Source organism: Silurus aristotelis (genome assembly GCF_946808225.1).
Source record: "Silurus aristotelis genome assembly, chromosome: 17".
Classification (NCBI taxonomy): Eukaryota; Metazoa; Chordata; class Actinopteri; order Siluriformes; family Siluridae; genus Silurus; species Silurus aristotelis.
This window is the reverse complement of record NC_139590.1, coordinates 23825779-23843278: the sequence shown is the minus strand read 5'-3', so window position 1 is coordinate 23843278 and position 17500 is coordinate 23825779. Positions and strand designations below refer to the sequence as shown.

The following is a 17500-nucleotide window of genomic DNA, read 5'->3' as shown; positions in this document are numbered from 1 at the left end:
AACCACAACGACCATTGAGGACCACAAGGACAAAGGGGGCCACTGGAACCATTTAGAAACATGAGGACCATGAGAACCACAAGAACCAAGAGTACCATGGGAACCACAAGGACCAGGAGAAAACCATTAGAACCATTAAGGACAGTGAAAACCACAAGAACTCTAAGGATCAGGAGAAACACAAGAACAAGTGAACACTACAAAGACAAGGGGGACCACTGGAACCATGAGAACCATGAGGACAGTGAGAACCATGAGAGCCACAAGGACCATGAGGACCACAAAAACCAAGAGGACCATCAGAACTATGAAGACCATAAGAACCACATATACATTTATGGCATTTTGCAGATGTCCTTATCCAGAGCAACGTCTACAACTCCATCTACTACAACTGGGAAAGAAGGTTTTCTTTAAACCATGAGAACTGTGAGAATTAGAAGAACACAAGGACAATAAGGAGCATGGGATGAAAGAGGACAACAAGAACCATGTGGACCACTGGAACCACAAGAACCATAAGTACTGAATATTTATTTTCTGCTTCCTCTTGTTGTGTACGAACATCTCCAGGTGATCAAATGTTTGCATGAAGCCTCTGCTGCTGTCCGGAAGCTCAAATAAAGACATCATGTGGAAAGTTTCCTCCGTGGGTGTACTAATTGGCAGGAAACGGGTGATCCGACGCTGCGGTGCAAGCACATGTCGAGACACGGCCGAGTGTAAGAGCGGGTCTAAGTGAAGCATCAGAAGACCTCCTGAGACTGGAAACACGTCCTGTAAAGGAAGAGAACGAGGATCATCGATTGTGCTTCCTCTCCTGTGGTTTGATGTAATTGGATTCAGAGATATATATCCAGCGTGATTGGAGCTTTGCGGCAGACTCGTGCTCTCGTCCGTACCGAGCGTCCAATCAATTCAGCAGAGCAAAGCGGCTTCGGGAGACACGAGGCTGTAAATCGCTGAGAAACGCATTGCCATCAGAACGAGCGGCTCCGCCCCCTTTACTCATTCAAATACAAGGCTCATAATAACAGAAAATCACTTTGTGGAGAGGAGGAGTGTCCTTCCATCTGCTGGAGAACTTTTCACACATCCACACTGTCCAAACTTTCACATAATACAGACTGTTTAACCTAAAAATAGAATTCATTTATAAAAATATATAATTCATCTATTAAATAAAATAATACTTTCAATAAAATAATACAATTATAATATTTAGACAGACAAATAAATAAATAAATAGACAGACAGACAGCGCTCGCTGACATTTATAGAAACAAAACGTTACACTCCAGCCTTATTTATGTTGTGAATGATCCTTTGGTTTTTAGAAGAATATGGTGATGGTGCACGTCTGAGTGTTCCCAAGTTGCCCTTTTATTTATAGAAACCCGGCTTAATTTAACTCCATGTTGCTTTTCAAGCAAAGAGTCAAATAGCATTTATTATTTATTCCCTCCTACCCTCATACAGCAAAAATCCAAGAACCACCTCTGAGTAAAGGCACTGTGTTCCTTAAAAAAAACAAAGTGTATACAGAAATATCAAGAAAATACCTTTGGTTATATTTGGTTATTAACAATTTACATAAAGAGTCTGACCGTATTATAAACCTCATCTTTCTACATTAGATTTAACTCCCTATATAACATATATTAATCACTATGCACCTACATATAGAATATATAACCTCCCTCTCTCTCTCTCTCTCTCTCTCTCTCTCTCTCTCTCTCTCTCTCTCTCTCTCTCTCTCTCTCTCTCTCTCTCTCTCTCTCTCTCTCTCTCTCTCTCTCTCTCTCTCTCTCTCTCTATCTATATATATATATATATATATATATATATAAAATGTAGTGAGGATGGGTGGAGGGTGACATGCCCTTTTCAGCTGGGCAGGAAATAAAGGTGCTTCTGGGGTTTTTTTTATAAAGTGTTGATTCATTGGTGGTCCAGGAGAGATCTTCTGTCATGTGCATCTCCAGAAATGTGTGCTTTGGTGCAATCAGTGAGAAGAGGAGCGCTAAATGGTATAGCTGCTATGGTTATCTATCTATCTATCTATCTATCTATCTATCTATCTATCTATCTATCTATCTATCTGTCTGTCTGTCTGTCTGTCTGTCTGTCTGTCTGTCTGTCTGTCTGTCTGTCTGTCTGTCTGTCTGTCTGTCTGTCTGTCTGTCTGTCTGTCTGTCTGTCTGTCTGTCTGTCTGTACTGTGGCTTTATTTTTTGTTTTTGTTTCGTAAAAACCACAAATGTATTTCATTTGACTTTTGTGGAATATTTGGAAGCCTTTAAAGAGATCAGTAAAATCTCAGTGGAATCGATTTATTTATTTTCTGAGCTCAGATTTATCGTTTTACTTTTTGAGAATGTTCTGAAATATTCGTTTGCTGCTCGGGTTTGTGAAGTCCGAGTGTGATGTGATGGACATGTGATACAAAACGTCTCGCACCTTCATTTAACTCCTCTCTCACAAAAACCTACACATCTCTTCTTCTTCACTTGACTATCTGTCAATTTTTCTCTCTATCTCTCTTCATCTCTCCATTTCTCTCTCTCTATCTTTCTCTCTCTCTCTCTCTCTCTATGTCGGCATTTGACTCTCTATCTCTCTCTCCATCTCTCCATTTCCCTCTCTCCATCTCTCTCACTTTACATTCCCTCTCTTTATCTTCTGTCTCAATTTCTCTATCTACCTCTGCATTTCTCTCTCTCTCTCTCTCTCTCTCTCTCTCTCTCTCTCTCTCTCTCTCTCTCTCTCTATTTATAAATTTTTCTCTCTATCTCCCAAGTTTAGTTTCTCTTCCTGAATTTTTTTGTCTCTCTTTCTGTCTCTCATCACAGTCAAGGAGAAAAGACAAAGGAGTGTCAGTGACAGATGCTGATCTCATACGATGCTAATAATATAATCTCAGTCCGATTTTTCATCTTTTGCGTGATGTGAGATGTGAGGTCTGATCTCGGTCAGCTGTTAGGTGTCCGATGGTTCGTTAATTCCTCAGCAAATGACCTTCATCCATTATTTCCATGGTTAATAGAATCAGCATGACTGAAAGAACAGACTCTTTACATCGCTAACCTCATGACCGTGTGTGTGTGTGTGTGTGTGTGTGTGTGTTACAGGTACATGATGAACGTGACCTGGGACGGCCGGGACTTGTCCTTCACCGAGGATGGCTATCAGGAGAATCCCAAACTGGTGGTTATCGTCTTGAACAAGGACCGTGAATGGGAGAAGGTACAGTAGTGTTCTGCTAATAATGTTTTTTTCACATGTTCTTCCACCACATGCTCTTAAAGGCTGCACAGGTTCTTAGCATTCTATAAAGTTCTGCTTTCTGACATGGAAACATCTAAAAGGAATCTAAGGATTCCCCTAGAAACAACCGAAGAACTTTGTAAGGAACCTGGACGATGTGGTAGCTCTTCTTTGTCCTATTTTTAGCGCAAGTCAGGCAAGAAGAATAATTGGAACGTTGAGCAACAATGGGAGCGATTGATTTCTTCACGCTGTCCAGGCTGTAGTCGGGTCGATATCAGCAGGAGGCTTAATTGAAATGATCGGACCTGTAGCCAGAAACCCGTGTGCTTATGTTGAGCGCGATTCCATGCGTAGGTGATCTGAGAGGTGTGCGGAGCAATCGTGCTGGAACCTCGGATGATCCATCATCGGGTGATTTGCTCTACAGAGGCATCGAGTGCGAGAGCTTCGGGTCTTATTTAAATGTTTGCTTGGTCCATGTTGGTGTTATATAACGCTTCAGGAATCCCAGAGGAAAGTGCTGCTGCATTCAGGAGGTATCGATTAGCCGGATTATTCGAGGCAGATCACTAGCATGGAGAAACGAGAGCAGGAGTTTAATCTTTGTCATGTTGTTTCAAAGCATTGAAACGGTAAACTGAAGAATTGAGCAGATGAAAGCGTCATATAGAACTCTCCAAGAACATGTTGAGTAGGACATGTTCATATTCTTCCACTCTCCATAGTTTACCTTTTCACTTTGGATTAGCAATAGACGTCTGTGGAAGTCTTGGGTCAAGTGGTTCTCACTAAAGTTCTCGGATTCTAGTTGTTTTTTTTTTTCTTTCACAATTTTCCTACAGGTTTCTTCTTTTCATAAATGAAAATCTCTTTTGGTTCTAAGAAACAACCAGAAACTAAACCTCGTTTTGGTTTGTCTGGAGAAACTACTAGAAGTTATATATAAAATCCTCTCACAGAAGGTTTCCATATTGTGAAAAGTTTCACAGGAGTTAATCACCATTTATTTTCCAATAAACCCCCCAAAGAAACCTCAATGCATCCTCAAAGATTCCTCATTGAACCCCAAAATAACCCTCAATAAACCTCAAATAAACCCTCAACGATCCCTTAATGAACCCCCAATGAACCCTAAGTGAACTTCCTAAAGACTCTTACAGAACCCTCAATAAACCTTTAAAGAACTCTAAATAAACATAAAAAGAACCCACAAAGAACCCTTTGATAAACATCTGAAGAACTTTTAAAGAACATACAAACAATAATAAAGTAATTCTCAATAATCTCTCTTATTCTGTCTCTCTTCGTGTTCTCTCTCTCTCTCTCTCTCTCTCTCTCTCTCTCTCTCTCTCTCTCTCTCTCTCTCTCTCTCTCTCTCCAACTGTTTCTATACCTCTTTCTTTCCTTTCTCTTTGCCTCTCACTTCCATCTTTTTTAATCTGTCTCTCTCTTGCTTCCCACTTTGTCTTTCTTGTCTCTCTGTTGCTCTGTCTCCCAAGTATCTTCATCTCCTTCTCCTATCTGTTGTTCTCTTTTTCTCTCTTTCTCCACTTTCCGTCTCTCCACTCTCTGTCTCTCACTCACATCTTTCTTTCACTCTTTAGATTTTGTTTTTCGACGTTCTGTGAACAAAAGTAAGACTTGTGGAGCTGCATTGCATTGTGGGACGTTGAGTCTAGTGGTAGCTTATTGGTTTCTTCAGGAGCTCACAGTGAAAGCTGAACGTTGCTGGAGGTCCTCAGTCCTGTACGAGTCGTGGTGCCTGAGGAGCCTGAGCTGTGTGACGGATGCAGTGATTCTGTGAATGTAATCGGAGCGTAATGCGGCTTGGCACTGCGTTGGCTTCATATTCTTCTGACAAAACCGATTCATCAGTGATGGAGCAGTGAAAGAATCCCTCCATTCTCCAAGAAGAGCAGTCACACTATCTACACACATTTACGCACATCAACTTACATCTACACACATTTACACACATCTACACACTACTCACATCTACACACATCTACACACATTTACACACATCTACACACTACTCACATCTACACACATCTTCTCACATCTACACACATCTACTCATGTCTACACACATCTACACACATTTACACACATCTACACATATTTACTCACATCTACACACATTTACTCACATCTACACACATCTACTCACATCTACACACATCTACTCAAATCTACACACATCTACTCACATCTACACACATCTACACAAATCTACTTACATCTACACACATCTACTTACATCTACTTCTATCTACACACATCTACTCACATCTACACACATCTACTCATATCTACACACATCTACTCATATCTACTCAAATCTACTCACATCTACACACATCTGTACATATCTACTCATATCTACACACATCTACTAACATCTACACAAATCTACACATATCTACACACATCTACTCACATCTGCACACTACTCACATCTACTAACATCTACTAACATCTACACACATCTACACACATCTACTAACATCTACACATCTACTCACATCTACTCATATCTACACACATCTACTAACATCTACACAAATCTACACATATCTACACACATCTACTCATATCTACACACATCTACTCACATCTGCAAATGCAGCGGCCGGCTGATTGATTTATTTTTGTTTCCAGACGCGGCTGCGATGGAACGTGTGTGTGCGATGGAACGTGTGTGTGCACTTTGTGTGTAATTGATCAATTAAAAAAAGCTGATTAGGTGGAGTTGCTTAAAACCTGAAATGTTTTCTTCGATTAAACTACGAGACTCAAACCTGTTCCCTGTGCACAAAGCCAGCTCCATGAAGAGCTTTCCATGGGTTGGATGTGTGAGGACAAGTGTGTGGAGATGATGGTTGTTGCCGGCAAGAAACTCGCGTGTGTGCAGAGCTCAGTAACATGGTGCGCATGTGGTCAGAATAGCAGCAGTCGCACAGCTCACGATGTACACGGGACTATGCCTTTTGGTACATAGACTTATGAAGGTTAGTGCTCCCTGTGACTTTGTGTGCAGCCTTGTGCTGCCATTTTTTGTTACAAAAACTAGTCTCCAAACCAATTCTGATAACACCTTTAGGATGACTGCGAATGCTGACTAAAAGAGCAAAAATCTTCAAAAATATAGTGGAACATCTTTCCAGAAGAGTTGAGAGTGAATGGGGACTTCATGAAAATGGGATGTTCAAATAGAAGCCAATCTTGTGGTCACGTGTCCATCAGCTTGCCAAATTACTGAGAAACGTTGATTATAAGCAAGTAGTTATGTGTGAGGTTTGAATACAGGTTTGTACCACATTACAGTACAAATCTCCAGGACGGAAATTATTCCACTCTAACACACATAAATGCTATAAACCCAAACAGGCCACCCCTCCGTTATTCGTTTTACGACCTCCCACTTGGCAGCCCCTTAATTACACATCACCCACACGTCATATACACAATCCATAATGCCTGAAAGCAATCCCCAGGTCGCTCTTGCACTCTCGACTTCACTTGAAGGCGTCTTTTAACCTGCACCCCCTCAAAGCCCTCGATCTGAAAATAGCCGTTAATCACAGCGCTCGAGACGGCTGGCGTGATTGCAGACTCCTGAACGCCGGCTAGATCCTGGACTTAATCAAAAATGGAGTTTGCTTTCGGAATTTTATTATTGACAATACCGCTGCGTGGAGACGCGCTGACCTGGACCCCCGCGAGCAGAAATAAATATTTATCTGTGCGTCCTCGGGCTGATCGAGGACTCGCCTCGGGATGACGAGGAGCTCCAGAGTCAAGAGGTGTGACAGCTGAGCAAATAGACACAGACGTGTTTATTTATTTATTTATTTTTCATCTGTCCCTCTTATTTTTCTTACTGAGACACGTATAAACTTCGACAGATACACTGACACACACACACACACACACACACACACACACACACACACACACACACACACACACACACAGACAATCTGCACTAAAGATGGTGGAATGCCCCGAGGACTGGCTTGGAGTGGCCTATCAGTTGTTGTCGTTGTGAAATGGATCGGTCTGGCATCTCACTGGGTTGATGGCAGCCACTAGGAACCATGTGTCTCTGCCACCTGGACAAGTGCTGCATCTATGACATCCAACTGCTTTCCTACAGGCGAAACAGAGAGAGACAGACACACAGAGGCTCAATAATGTTTTTAAAGTGCCCTCATCATCCTGCCCTACTTATTTCCAGTGCCATTGAAAATCAAACCTCGTGAACGTGGTTTAATCCACGGCGCTGCCGAATACTGCGTTCGGATTGGTCCAGGAGGTGATTAGATTTTTCCATCATAGCAACAAATCGGGGCGTTAAAAGCATTTCTATCCAAACAGCTCAATTAAAAAAGCTTATAATTGCTTCCAATAAAGGGATTTAAAATGTATTAAAGGATCAAGAAAAGCACATAAAACCAGTAAGTAGAAAAGCAAATAAAACCAAGAAGTAGAAAAACAAAAAACAAAAAAACAGGAAGTTGGAAAGCAAATAAAACAAGGATCAAAAAAGCAAATAAAACCAGAAAGTAGAAAATCTAATAAAACCAGGAAGTAAGAGAGCAAATAAAACCAGGAATAGAAAATCAAATAAAACAAGAATCACGAACAGCAAATAAAACAAGGAAGTAGGAGAGCAAATAAAACCAGGAAGCAGGAAAGCAAACAAAACAGGAAGTTAGAAGGCAAAAAAATTAAATAAAGAAAGCACTGTACTTGCTTGGAGTGGCCTATCAGTTATATAGTCAGTGCCATTGCAAATCAAATCTTATAACAGTCCTGGTGTTCAGTCCATGGCGCTGCCAAATGCTGCATTCTGATTGGTCCAGAGGTTCATTTTATATCATAGCAACACTTCGGGGCGAAAAAAACATCTCGAATAGAAAATCTTGTGATTAGAAGGAAAGGGGTTAAAAAAAAGAATGAAAGGAAACCAGTAAAGTATGGAAGGAGTCTCCAGTGCATTTGAAAAATTTCTTAGTAACAATATACAGGTTTTTTTTTTCCTTTTCCTCCCAGAAAGAGTAAACAACAACGAAGGAATCGTCGTCAAACACAATCCACCATGTACTTTAACTAAAAATAGATACATCATACAAAGATACAAAAATTGAAATCGTACACCAGGTGGAACACATCTCCGGGCTTGCTGTTTTAGGGAAATAACCACCTCAGAACATTTCTTTTGCGCCAAAATCTCTAAAGACGAACGAGTGCAGAGATAAAATGCTGAGAATTGGAAGTAATGACTACATTCGTCTGCGTGCGATAGAATATAAATACCCTGGCGAAAGGCCAGCTGTTGAACATACGAAGAAGAGGAGCCAAGTCCCGTATCACAGGACTGGAGGAGGCGGCGAGAAGAATGACAGAGCAATAGAGAGTGAGAGAGAGAGGGAGGGATATGATCGTACTGTATTTATTCTATTTTCATATAAGGCTCTGTGGAAGTGCAAAACCCTGCAGGAACACAAAAGCGAGATGTAAATAAATGGACGCGCTTGTTATGGATTAGCCAAGTTTAGCGGGTCGTGAGAGTTTCCACTCAAACTTTGGCTCAAACTTTGGTTTCGCTGTAAAAATAATTCTTTACACGCGTTTTTCTTAGAATGTAGAAAACGACAATTTATACCATGTTATGCACCTTAAGCATTCAAATAAATACGTCTACCTCTGAAACACTGGCAGGTTAGAGAAAGGAGAACCCTGGACCTCTGTAGGTAAAGGGTTCATGCCCCAGCATCGATTAGCATTAGCATTAAAGCTAATGAATATTTATTAACATTTAATGCACATTTTATCAAAATAATTCCTGTCAGATTAGCTCATATTAACAAACTTATTAGCATTAGGAATGATAATCAAAAAGGACAAGGGGGTTAAGATCGTCTTTCAGGTCACCTCAGATATCCTGTCAGGTTAGCTCATTGGAGCTAGCTGGTTAGCCTTAAAAGTAAAGATTGTACACATTTTAAAAGTACAGCTTTTAATTTTGCTCATTTTTTGTAGCTAGCTGACTAGCATTAACAAGAAAGATTGTTAACAATTTATAAACAATAAAATTTTTTTATTATTAATTTCTTCTTGCAGAAATGCAGTCGGGTTAACTCATTAACTTGCTGGTTAGCATTATTGAATATTATTATGAATGTGGGTTTTAGATTTGGCTCAGAATTCCTGTCAGGTTGGTTTATAGGTAGCTGGTTAGCATTAGCAGTAAAATTCACAAACAGTTTGAAAGTATGGCTTTACTGTCTGTTACTAACATTACTGTCAATTCAGCTTATTTTTAAAGTTGTTTTGGCATAAAAGTTTTCTCAGTAATTCTAAATATTAGCATATGTTAGCTCGTCTAGGTGAAGAGTTTCGTTCAAATTACATTTCTTACACAGGTTTTCATAACAAAACACAAATAGACTTTATTTGGGTTTGTATTAGCCGCAAACACTGACTCTCACTGAGGCTATGATTGTTCTGTCACTAAATCACTTTTCTAAAAGCTAAAATGTCAAATCTATATTCCATTAAACCCTGGTATCTCTAACAGATGTAATGGATTGACAGCTGATCTCAGACTGTGTACTAAATTATTTGATTTAAAGCCGCCGTTGCGTGAAGACTATTGTCTCAGGATGGTTAAGACGCAGCGCTAGAGTGACGCTCCCTGTGGTGTAATTATCGCATGTCAGCATGAGGTGTCCACCTCAGCAAATAAGCCGAGGACAGGGCTAAGCTGCCTACTGCAGGCGTGACGCAAAAAACCCCAAAAATTACATAAAACATATAAAAAAAATTCTCAGCATGGGTGAGTGAGCGAATAGGAGGATTAGTCACTAAAACAAGACATTTCCATGTGAGGAGGAGTGTTGGGAGGCAGCTGGGCCTGACAGAGCCAGCTCAATATACAATCTACAAATCTACAAATAATTCCCAAACAAATACATTATGGATATCTAATGGGTTACTAACGATTAGCATCGTTTGGCATAGTAAGTATTAGTAAATGAATGCATTCACTAGAGCTAAAAAAAAAAAATATTTAGTAATATGTAAATACATCACTCTTCTGGTAAGATGTTCCAGCAGATTTTGTGTAAAGATTTGTGTTCATTTAGCTTCAAAGGATTTTGATGTAGGTCAGGTGAGAAGCCTGGGGTTCAGTCAGTGTTCCAATTCATCCCAAATATGTTCTGTTTTATAGAAGATCTTTCACCCCATCCAATGTACAGCATATCTGGGTCCCCTTGTTTCAGTGAAGGGTAAATTACCCCCAGTCAAAAAGTAAAGAGATGTATGTGCAATGTAATATATTTGTGCAAGTCCTTCCCCTGCCCCCATTCAATTCTATTAACCTCTCTATATGTGATCTGTATCCCTGGACCTAGGCTGCAAGGCAAATCGCTTGTTGTCCAAATCGGTTCCCCTCAAGGATTCCTCTCTCCTGTTCGTCTCTCCTCGGTTTCGAAGGGGCCATTTGATATTCCACTGTAAATCTGAGTATTGCTGATAGATTTTGATACAATTGTCAAACGCTGTAATGGAGTGTCGTGGCTCTCCAACTTATCCCTCTATCTCGCTGACCTTGCCAAGACCCATTCCAAATTGGTCTGACTGCTACTTTGTCGACTACGCTAGCACAAAATAAGCAGCTTTGTCACTTGCATTATTCTCCCTTTTTACCGACAAGCAAAGGAATAGCGAAGGCAGAGTGAACCGCTGTCACCTCGGAACACGGCAGTCATTTTTCACTCCCGGTATTCCTCTTCAATTTGGCCTTGGTGCAAAAAAGTGACCCAAGTTTTCTGGCACTCTTTTGTTTCACTGCTCCCTTTGGTAATCGTTTAAAATGCCGAGTCGCTTGGTAGAACCCTGTCGAATTCTTTCAGGCTCTGAAATTTGGCCCGGTCCAATATTGGCAGAGAGCTTCTTTCTTTTGTTGCGCTCTTCATATCTTTTAGTCAGAGCTCATTATACAGTTAGAGCATCACTCGAGCTGCTTTCTAAAGGCTCGTCAATGCAGTGCTGTGCCACTTCCATTTATCTAGAAAGGGCGTGGCTTTGGGTTTCTGCTGTCTCCCTATTTCATTTGGCTCAGCCTGAAAAATTGGCCCGAGCGCTTTCAATTTGCTGCGATCTTCATTTTGCTCAGTCAGGGTTTGTGTCGTGGCATCACTTAAGCTTTGTATGGCACCCTGTCACTCGCACTGTGGGGGTATAAATCAGGAAGTACACGTTGTTTGGGTTGATTGTACTCCAATGTATGATTTCGGTTTACCCTGAAATTTGGCCTGGAATTCATTCAAGTCTTAAGCCGATAATCTTTCAAATGTTTAAGAAACTCTCCAGATGATCTGATAAGTAGGCCCTAGTTGGTTCAGTGATGAAAGTTGGTGTCATATAGCAGGCTTCTTGATCATTAAATCTGCTTCTTAGCAACTTGTCAATGTTTTTGTGGGTATGTAAATCAATCAAAGTGCATTTTTAAGAGGCCAATTCACCTTGTTTGGGCTGATTATTGTTTTTCTGTTCATTTGGCCCAAAATATTTATTTTGCCGAGCTTTTGGTAGGGTTCATTTAGATGATCAAGAATCTGTGGCATCACTCTGGGGCACCTTGCTGCTTGTATCGTGGGTATTAATATCCATTATCAATTAGATGGTGCATCTTGTTTAGTCAGATTATATTACTAGGAAGTAGAATAAGTAGAACAAGTCCCTTTACCTTCTGTATTCCTTTTTTTAATGAGCCAGCCCCAGAATTTATTTCATTCCCCCTTTATAACTCTCAATCAGGGCTCATTAAAATGTTGCAGCATCCCTGGAGCTGCACCGTGGCATCTCGTGGGCGTTCAAATCCATTAGTAAACTCGTCTTGTTTGGGTCCAATTGACGCCGATCTGCACTTCTTTCTGTCCTTTTGCTTCTTCTTTCAAGATGTTTTGGTGCCGGTCGTGCTGTTCCATGGCACCTTGTCGATCGCATGGTGGGCGTTAAAAATGGACAGAAAGCTTGTCTGGATTGGGCCAATTACGCCTCAAGATGCAATAGAGGTATCACTTTAATTACGCACTTCTCAATTCGTGGTCGGTTCGACCCAGACATAAAAATCTTTTCCCGTTTCCGTCTCATCTTTCAGCCCGAGGTCTTTAAAATGTCGTGTGACTGCTCAAACCTTGTAGATGGCACGCCGTTATGGTGTTTAAACTTATAACACCGATTTTCTAGAAAAACTGATGCAGTGTTTTTCCAGTCCGGTGTTTCTCTTTAACTGGAAAAGCAGTCAGAGCTGTCCTCTTCCTTTCATATTTCTCAGTCAGGGGTCATTAGAATTTCATGTCATCACTCAAGCTGCTTGGTGACATCTTGTCGATAGCATGGTGGGCGTTATAAACCTGAGAAGAAGCTTGTCTTTTTTGGCTTGATTTGATTCGAGACCGCTGCCGGACCAATGTTGTGATTTCCCGCTGGTGTATTCTGCTTCAATCTGTCCGACTTTAAAAATGATCCAATTTACACTGTAGTTTTTATTTTCAGGACTCTTTGTTTTTTTTAAGGTCGTGCCGTCGCTTGAGGTTCTCGGTGCCACTTTGTTGAAGGCATAGTGGACGTTTAAGCAGACCGAGAGAGTGAGCTTGTCAGGCTTGTACTGATTATACTCCAGGAAGCTGCAGGACTGAGACCTTGATTTTTTTCCACTTAACCCAAAAGTCAATCTGAGCTCTCCTGTGGTTTTTTCCTTCACCTCTTAAAGTCAGGCCTTACTGGAATTCTATAGCCTCATTTGATGCTGCTCCGTAACGCCTCATTGATGGCATGCTTCTTGAGAAAGCTTGTCTTGTTTGTCTTGATTATCCTCGAGGAAGCAAAACGCATCAATGATTTTGCTCCTCCAGCCCAAAAATGACCCGGAATACCCTATAATTGTTTCCTTCTGTAATCCCTTCAGGACTGTTATAATGTTTGTCAACTCTCTGCCACCTACGACTTTGCTCCCTGAGACAGCATGTAGAGTTGTTTTGCTTTTATTCCTTGACAGTTTGACTACCTTTCTGCCATACTCTTAACACCTTTCTGGACTGAAGTCAGCAGGACATTTGGCAGTTTAAAAGCTGGTTTAAAGCTCAGGACTGGATTAAAGACCTGATCCCTAGTTTCAAAACGCTGGTCCTGCATAGTGTGTGGAAACTATCTAAGTAATATCATGTTACGTTTTGTTTAAAGTTTTGTAATGATGGGAAGAAAGCTGCCTAATATATATATATATATATATATATATATATATATATATATATATATATATATATATATATATATATATATATATATATATATATATTATATTAATTCAGATGTTTCCACAGACTGGGGTGATGTAATTACCTTCCCACTGTGCTGCGAGTCATTGCACTGAGAGCATCATGAAAAATTCATGTTTATGTTTATACAGGTTTCCTTGAATGATGTCCCTTACATCCAAAAGAGCGTTGCCTAGTTTGCCACTTTGCAAAAATGATGGATGAAATGCACTAAGATTGAGCCACAGTTCTTGAGTAAGAAAGGAAACATGTGACTATAAACGCCAGCTTCTGATAAAAGTTGCAGAAACACTCAGGTTGCTTCGGGATTTCCTAATTGTAACACAGATGCCTTCATTACTTCATAAGCCCAAAATCGTTGTATCCACACCTCTGCTTTTTTGACTTTCTTTATATTCATTTTGCCATTATCTTGCCATGTTAAATCAACAGGAAGCCTCTTTTGTATGGTAAGGACGTTGCTGCAATGGACATAGGACTCAGTTGACTGCAGATGGTATCAAAACGTTTGGAGACTAGCTCTGTATACAAGAAAGTACTTCATTTATCTACGTTTTCACACCATCACCTTCAAAATAGTGTCCCAGCATTCCTGCCACTTTTGGAATGTGTCCTGGAAATCTTCTTTTCACGCTCAAGTGCCACTACAGTATCAAAACGGCGAGCTTAGAGCTGAATCTTCATCTTCATCTTCGGAAAGAGTCCATAGGAGTCAAATGTGGTGAATGGGTGCGGAATTTAGATCATGTGGATTGGTGTCCGACGATCATCATGCACAAGTAGCCGAATGGTTTCGATATCTTTGGGGGTTGAGCTCATTGAAGGTCTTCCTGATCTCTCGTCGTCTTCCAGTGATGTTCTCCCGTATGTCAAGTACATGGCGTGTCAAATGTCTTTGAGGCAGATTTGCTCAGTTTCCCACAAAATTTCATGTTTGCTCTTTTTTGCTGTTCATGATAAAATCAGACACTTAGTAGCGCACGTGGTCAGAACAGCACCAGTTAACGCAATTAGCTTTGAAATGTTTTGCTACCACCTTGTACAAGCAAGGTTTATTTTGATAATAGAGAGGTCAAGATAACTCAAGAGCACAGCGGTAATAAGAATGGCCCCGGGATTGGATTTTCTGGTTCATTCTCTTACGGAATTGCGAGATCGTCAAACCATCAAACATAATTCCTTATGTAAATGCTCTTTGCAATGCTAAAGAGGTGTAAATTACAACACAGAACTCTGAAGCTCGGCCCGTGGATTGAGACGCCGCGGCCAAAATAAAACGAAAGCTAATACCGATTACTAAACCGGGCTCCATGAGCACAGCAATAAAGAATACTAATTTGGTGGCATACACAGGATGCAGAAACACACAATACAAGCCCAGAAGCACTAATAGAGGCAGTCGATATTAGAATAATAGCTTCTCCCACAGTGCGCTGTGAGGCGGCTCGGTATCGACTCCTATGGCTCTCGTTTTAATAAGGAAAAAGCCATATAATAGATGCAGTCTTCTGGGACCGGATCGATATGGACTCTATGAATTTATGAGCGCTCGCTCTCCACATGCTGTCCAGTGGCGTGCGTGTAGACTACAGCAGAAAAAAGAAATATTCCTGTTACACGGACTGTTGCATATCATCAAAACAAGACAACAGGCAGTAATACATGTAGTTAGGTGACATGTACACGGACATCTCATACCCTTGCAAAAAAATTAATCTTGTCTTTAAATCTTTTTTGTTTTGGTTTAATATACTGTATATGGTACACTCTGTTTTTTCACCTTCAGTAGATTTCCTTTTTTTCTTTCAACATTGTACTTTAATAGTAATGCCATCTGGACTATTGAATTTTGTGGTAAAATGTTTTATATTTTGAATATCTTTGAATATTTTTCGATTATCCAAAGTAGCTCCATTTTACTTTGATGACAGTTTGATTCACAAGGTTGCCACCCATAAAGGTTTTTCCTGGGTAGTTCCCAGAGGCGTTAAGTACTTGTTTGCTGCTTTTCCTTTGCTCTCTGGTCCAACTCAGCCCAAACCATTTTAACAGGATTTCGATGGGGTGATTGTGGAGGCCAGGTGATCTGATGCAGCACTGTCCTTGATGAACAAATACCTTTCACATAACTTTATAACTGTGTTTGGGGTCATTGTCCTGTTGGAAAATAAATTATTATAAATTTTGACGACACAGCTGTGAACTGAAAACCATTCTAGGTGACTGCTTCATGAGTGCATTCGAAGCTAACTGTGGCTACTTGGTGCTGTCAAAAATATCAAATATATTCTGGGTCCCCTTTGTGGAAAACAAAGAAAAACATGTCTGCCAATCTTTTTGCTAATGAAAATGTTAATGAAATAATCCATCACCCATCACACAAACTTTGACTGTAAAAATTTCCGCGTCTCTGCTCTGAACCTGTTCATTAAGTTGCTGTTTCTGAGTGTTTGCTTTACGATTCAAGCTCACAGTAAGTATAATGTTATTGTCAGACGATCCCTGAAAAGTGTCTAAAGGATAAATGATCTGCTACATCTATTAGCCTCGTCTAAGCGGAGTCATTACTCTGGAGCATGCTGCTGTTTGTGTAGAATGTACACCCGAACTCTCGGCAATCCTGCAGACTCGACGAATTCGCAAGCTCGGAGCACACGCTTAGACTTCTCGCTCTTACACAGTCATTAATTATCTGTCTTGAACAAACCTGGAAGCGAAGCATTTATCTTATCTGCGAACAGACCTCTTAGATTAGCTTTCTGCTGTTCGTATTAAGCAAAGATGCAGATTTCTAATCTGTTCCTCTTTATCTCTAGTGGCACCGAGTTGCTGAAGATAAAACCCCCCTGCTGTCTCCTGGGGCCCGGAGGTGGAGACGATAATGACCCCTGGGCCTGTCAGTCATCTGCAATTCATCCGGTTCGGTGCAGGAAATTTGTATTAGCGTGGGATCTCATTGTGCCGCTCGGGTTAACAATTAACAAAAAGTTAACAATTCAAATGCTAAATCGGTGTCTCAGCGCTGGATGTGCAAATAACTCAGGGAGTCAATGAACTCGTGTTCTCTTATTTCTGACTGTACAGATCCACTGTCATGGACAGCATTGTAGCATGTGTGAAGGAATAAATTAGTTTGTCCATATTTACATCACTCCACATTCAGACCTCGTTATAAGCTCCAAAAACTACTAGGAAGATGTTCCACTAGATGTTTGTGGAGATTTGTGTTCATTGAGCTTCAAGGGTGTTTGTAAAGTCAGGCAGTGATGTAGGCGAGGTGAGGAGGCCTGGGGTGCAGTCAGCATTCACATTTATCCACAGATGATTAATAGAGCCCTACAGAAGGATATTTTCCACTCCAACACATGTAAATCATATCTTCATGGAGCTATTTACCTACCCATTCATCCATCTATCCATCCTACAGTACCTAGCTACCTACCTGTATCCATCCATCCATACATGCATTCATTTTTTAACATCCCATTCCACATTTAGTCCCTGTTTCCTGTAATAAAGACCTCCACTCTTCTTGGTAAAACACTCCTAATGTTTTTGTGGAGATTCATCGAGATTCATTAAGCCACAAGGGTGTTAGTGAAGTCATGTATTGGGGTGGATGAGGTGAGGAGGCCTGGAGAGCAGTCAGCATTCACAATTATCTCAAAAGTGTTCAATAAGGTTGGAGCTCAATAGCAGGAGATCTTCCACTATATCCTGTGTAAACCAGATCTTCACGAACCTGGTTTAACGTCTATAAACTGACGGAATATAATTCCCAGACTTCTTCCTAGACCGTTATGAGAAAGTGACATGTTTTGGATATGCGGTGAAGCTCACGTGTGAGTCCTTTGGAATGGAAGCCGCATAACTTTC

At 40.7% G+C, this 17500-nt stretch overlaps 1 protein-coding gene and 1 long non-coding RNA gene across 3 annotated transcripts in view; one reads left to right on the top strand and one right to left on the bottom strand.

Moving 5' to 3' along the window:
- LOC310740133 overlaps positions 1-17500 on the bottom strand; it is a 104692-nt gene that overhangs the window by 46484 nt on the left and 40708 nt on the right. The gene's annotated exons all lie outside the window — the stretch shown is intronic.
- Positions 1-17500, top strand: part of grin2aa (glutamate receptor, ionotropic, N-methyl D-aspartate 2A, a) — a 114329-nt gene that overhangs the window by 69714 nt on the left and 27115 nt on the right. For both annotated transcript variants that reach the window (XM_083566467.1, XM_083566466.1), the window contains exon 4: positions 3131-3245. In XM_083566467.1, the coding sequence (XP_083422593.1) occupies positions 3131-3245 (115 nt within the window). The remainder of the gene's footprint in view (positions 1-3130; positions 3246-17500) is intronic.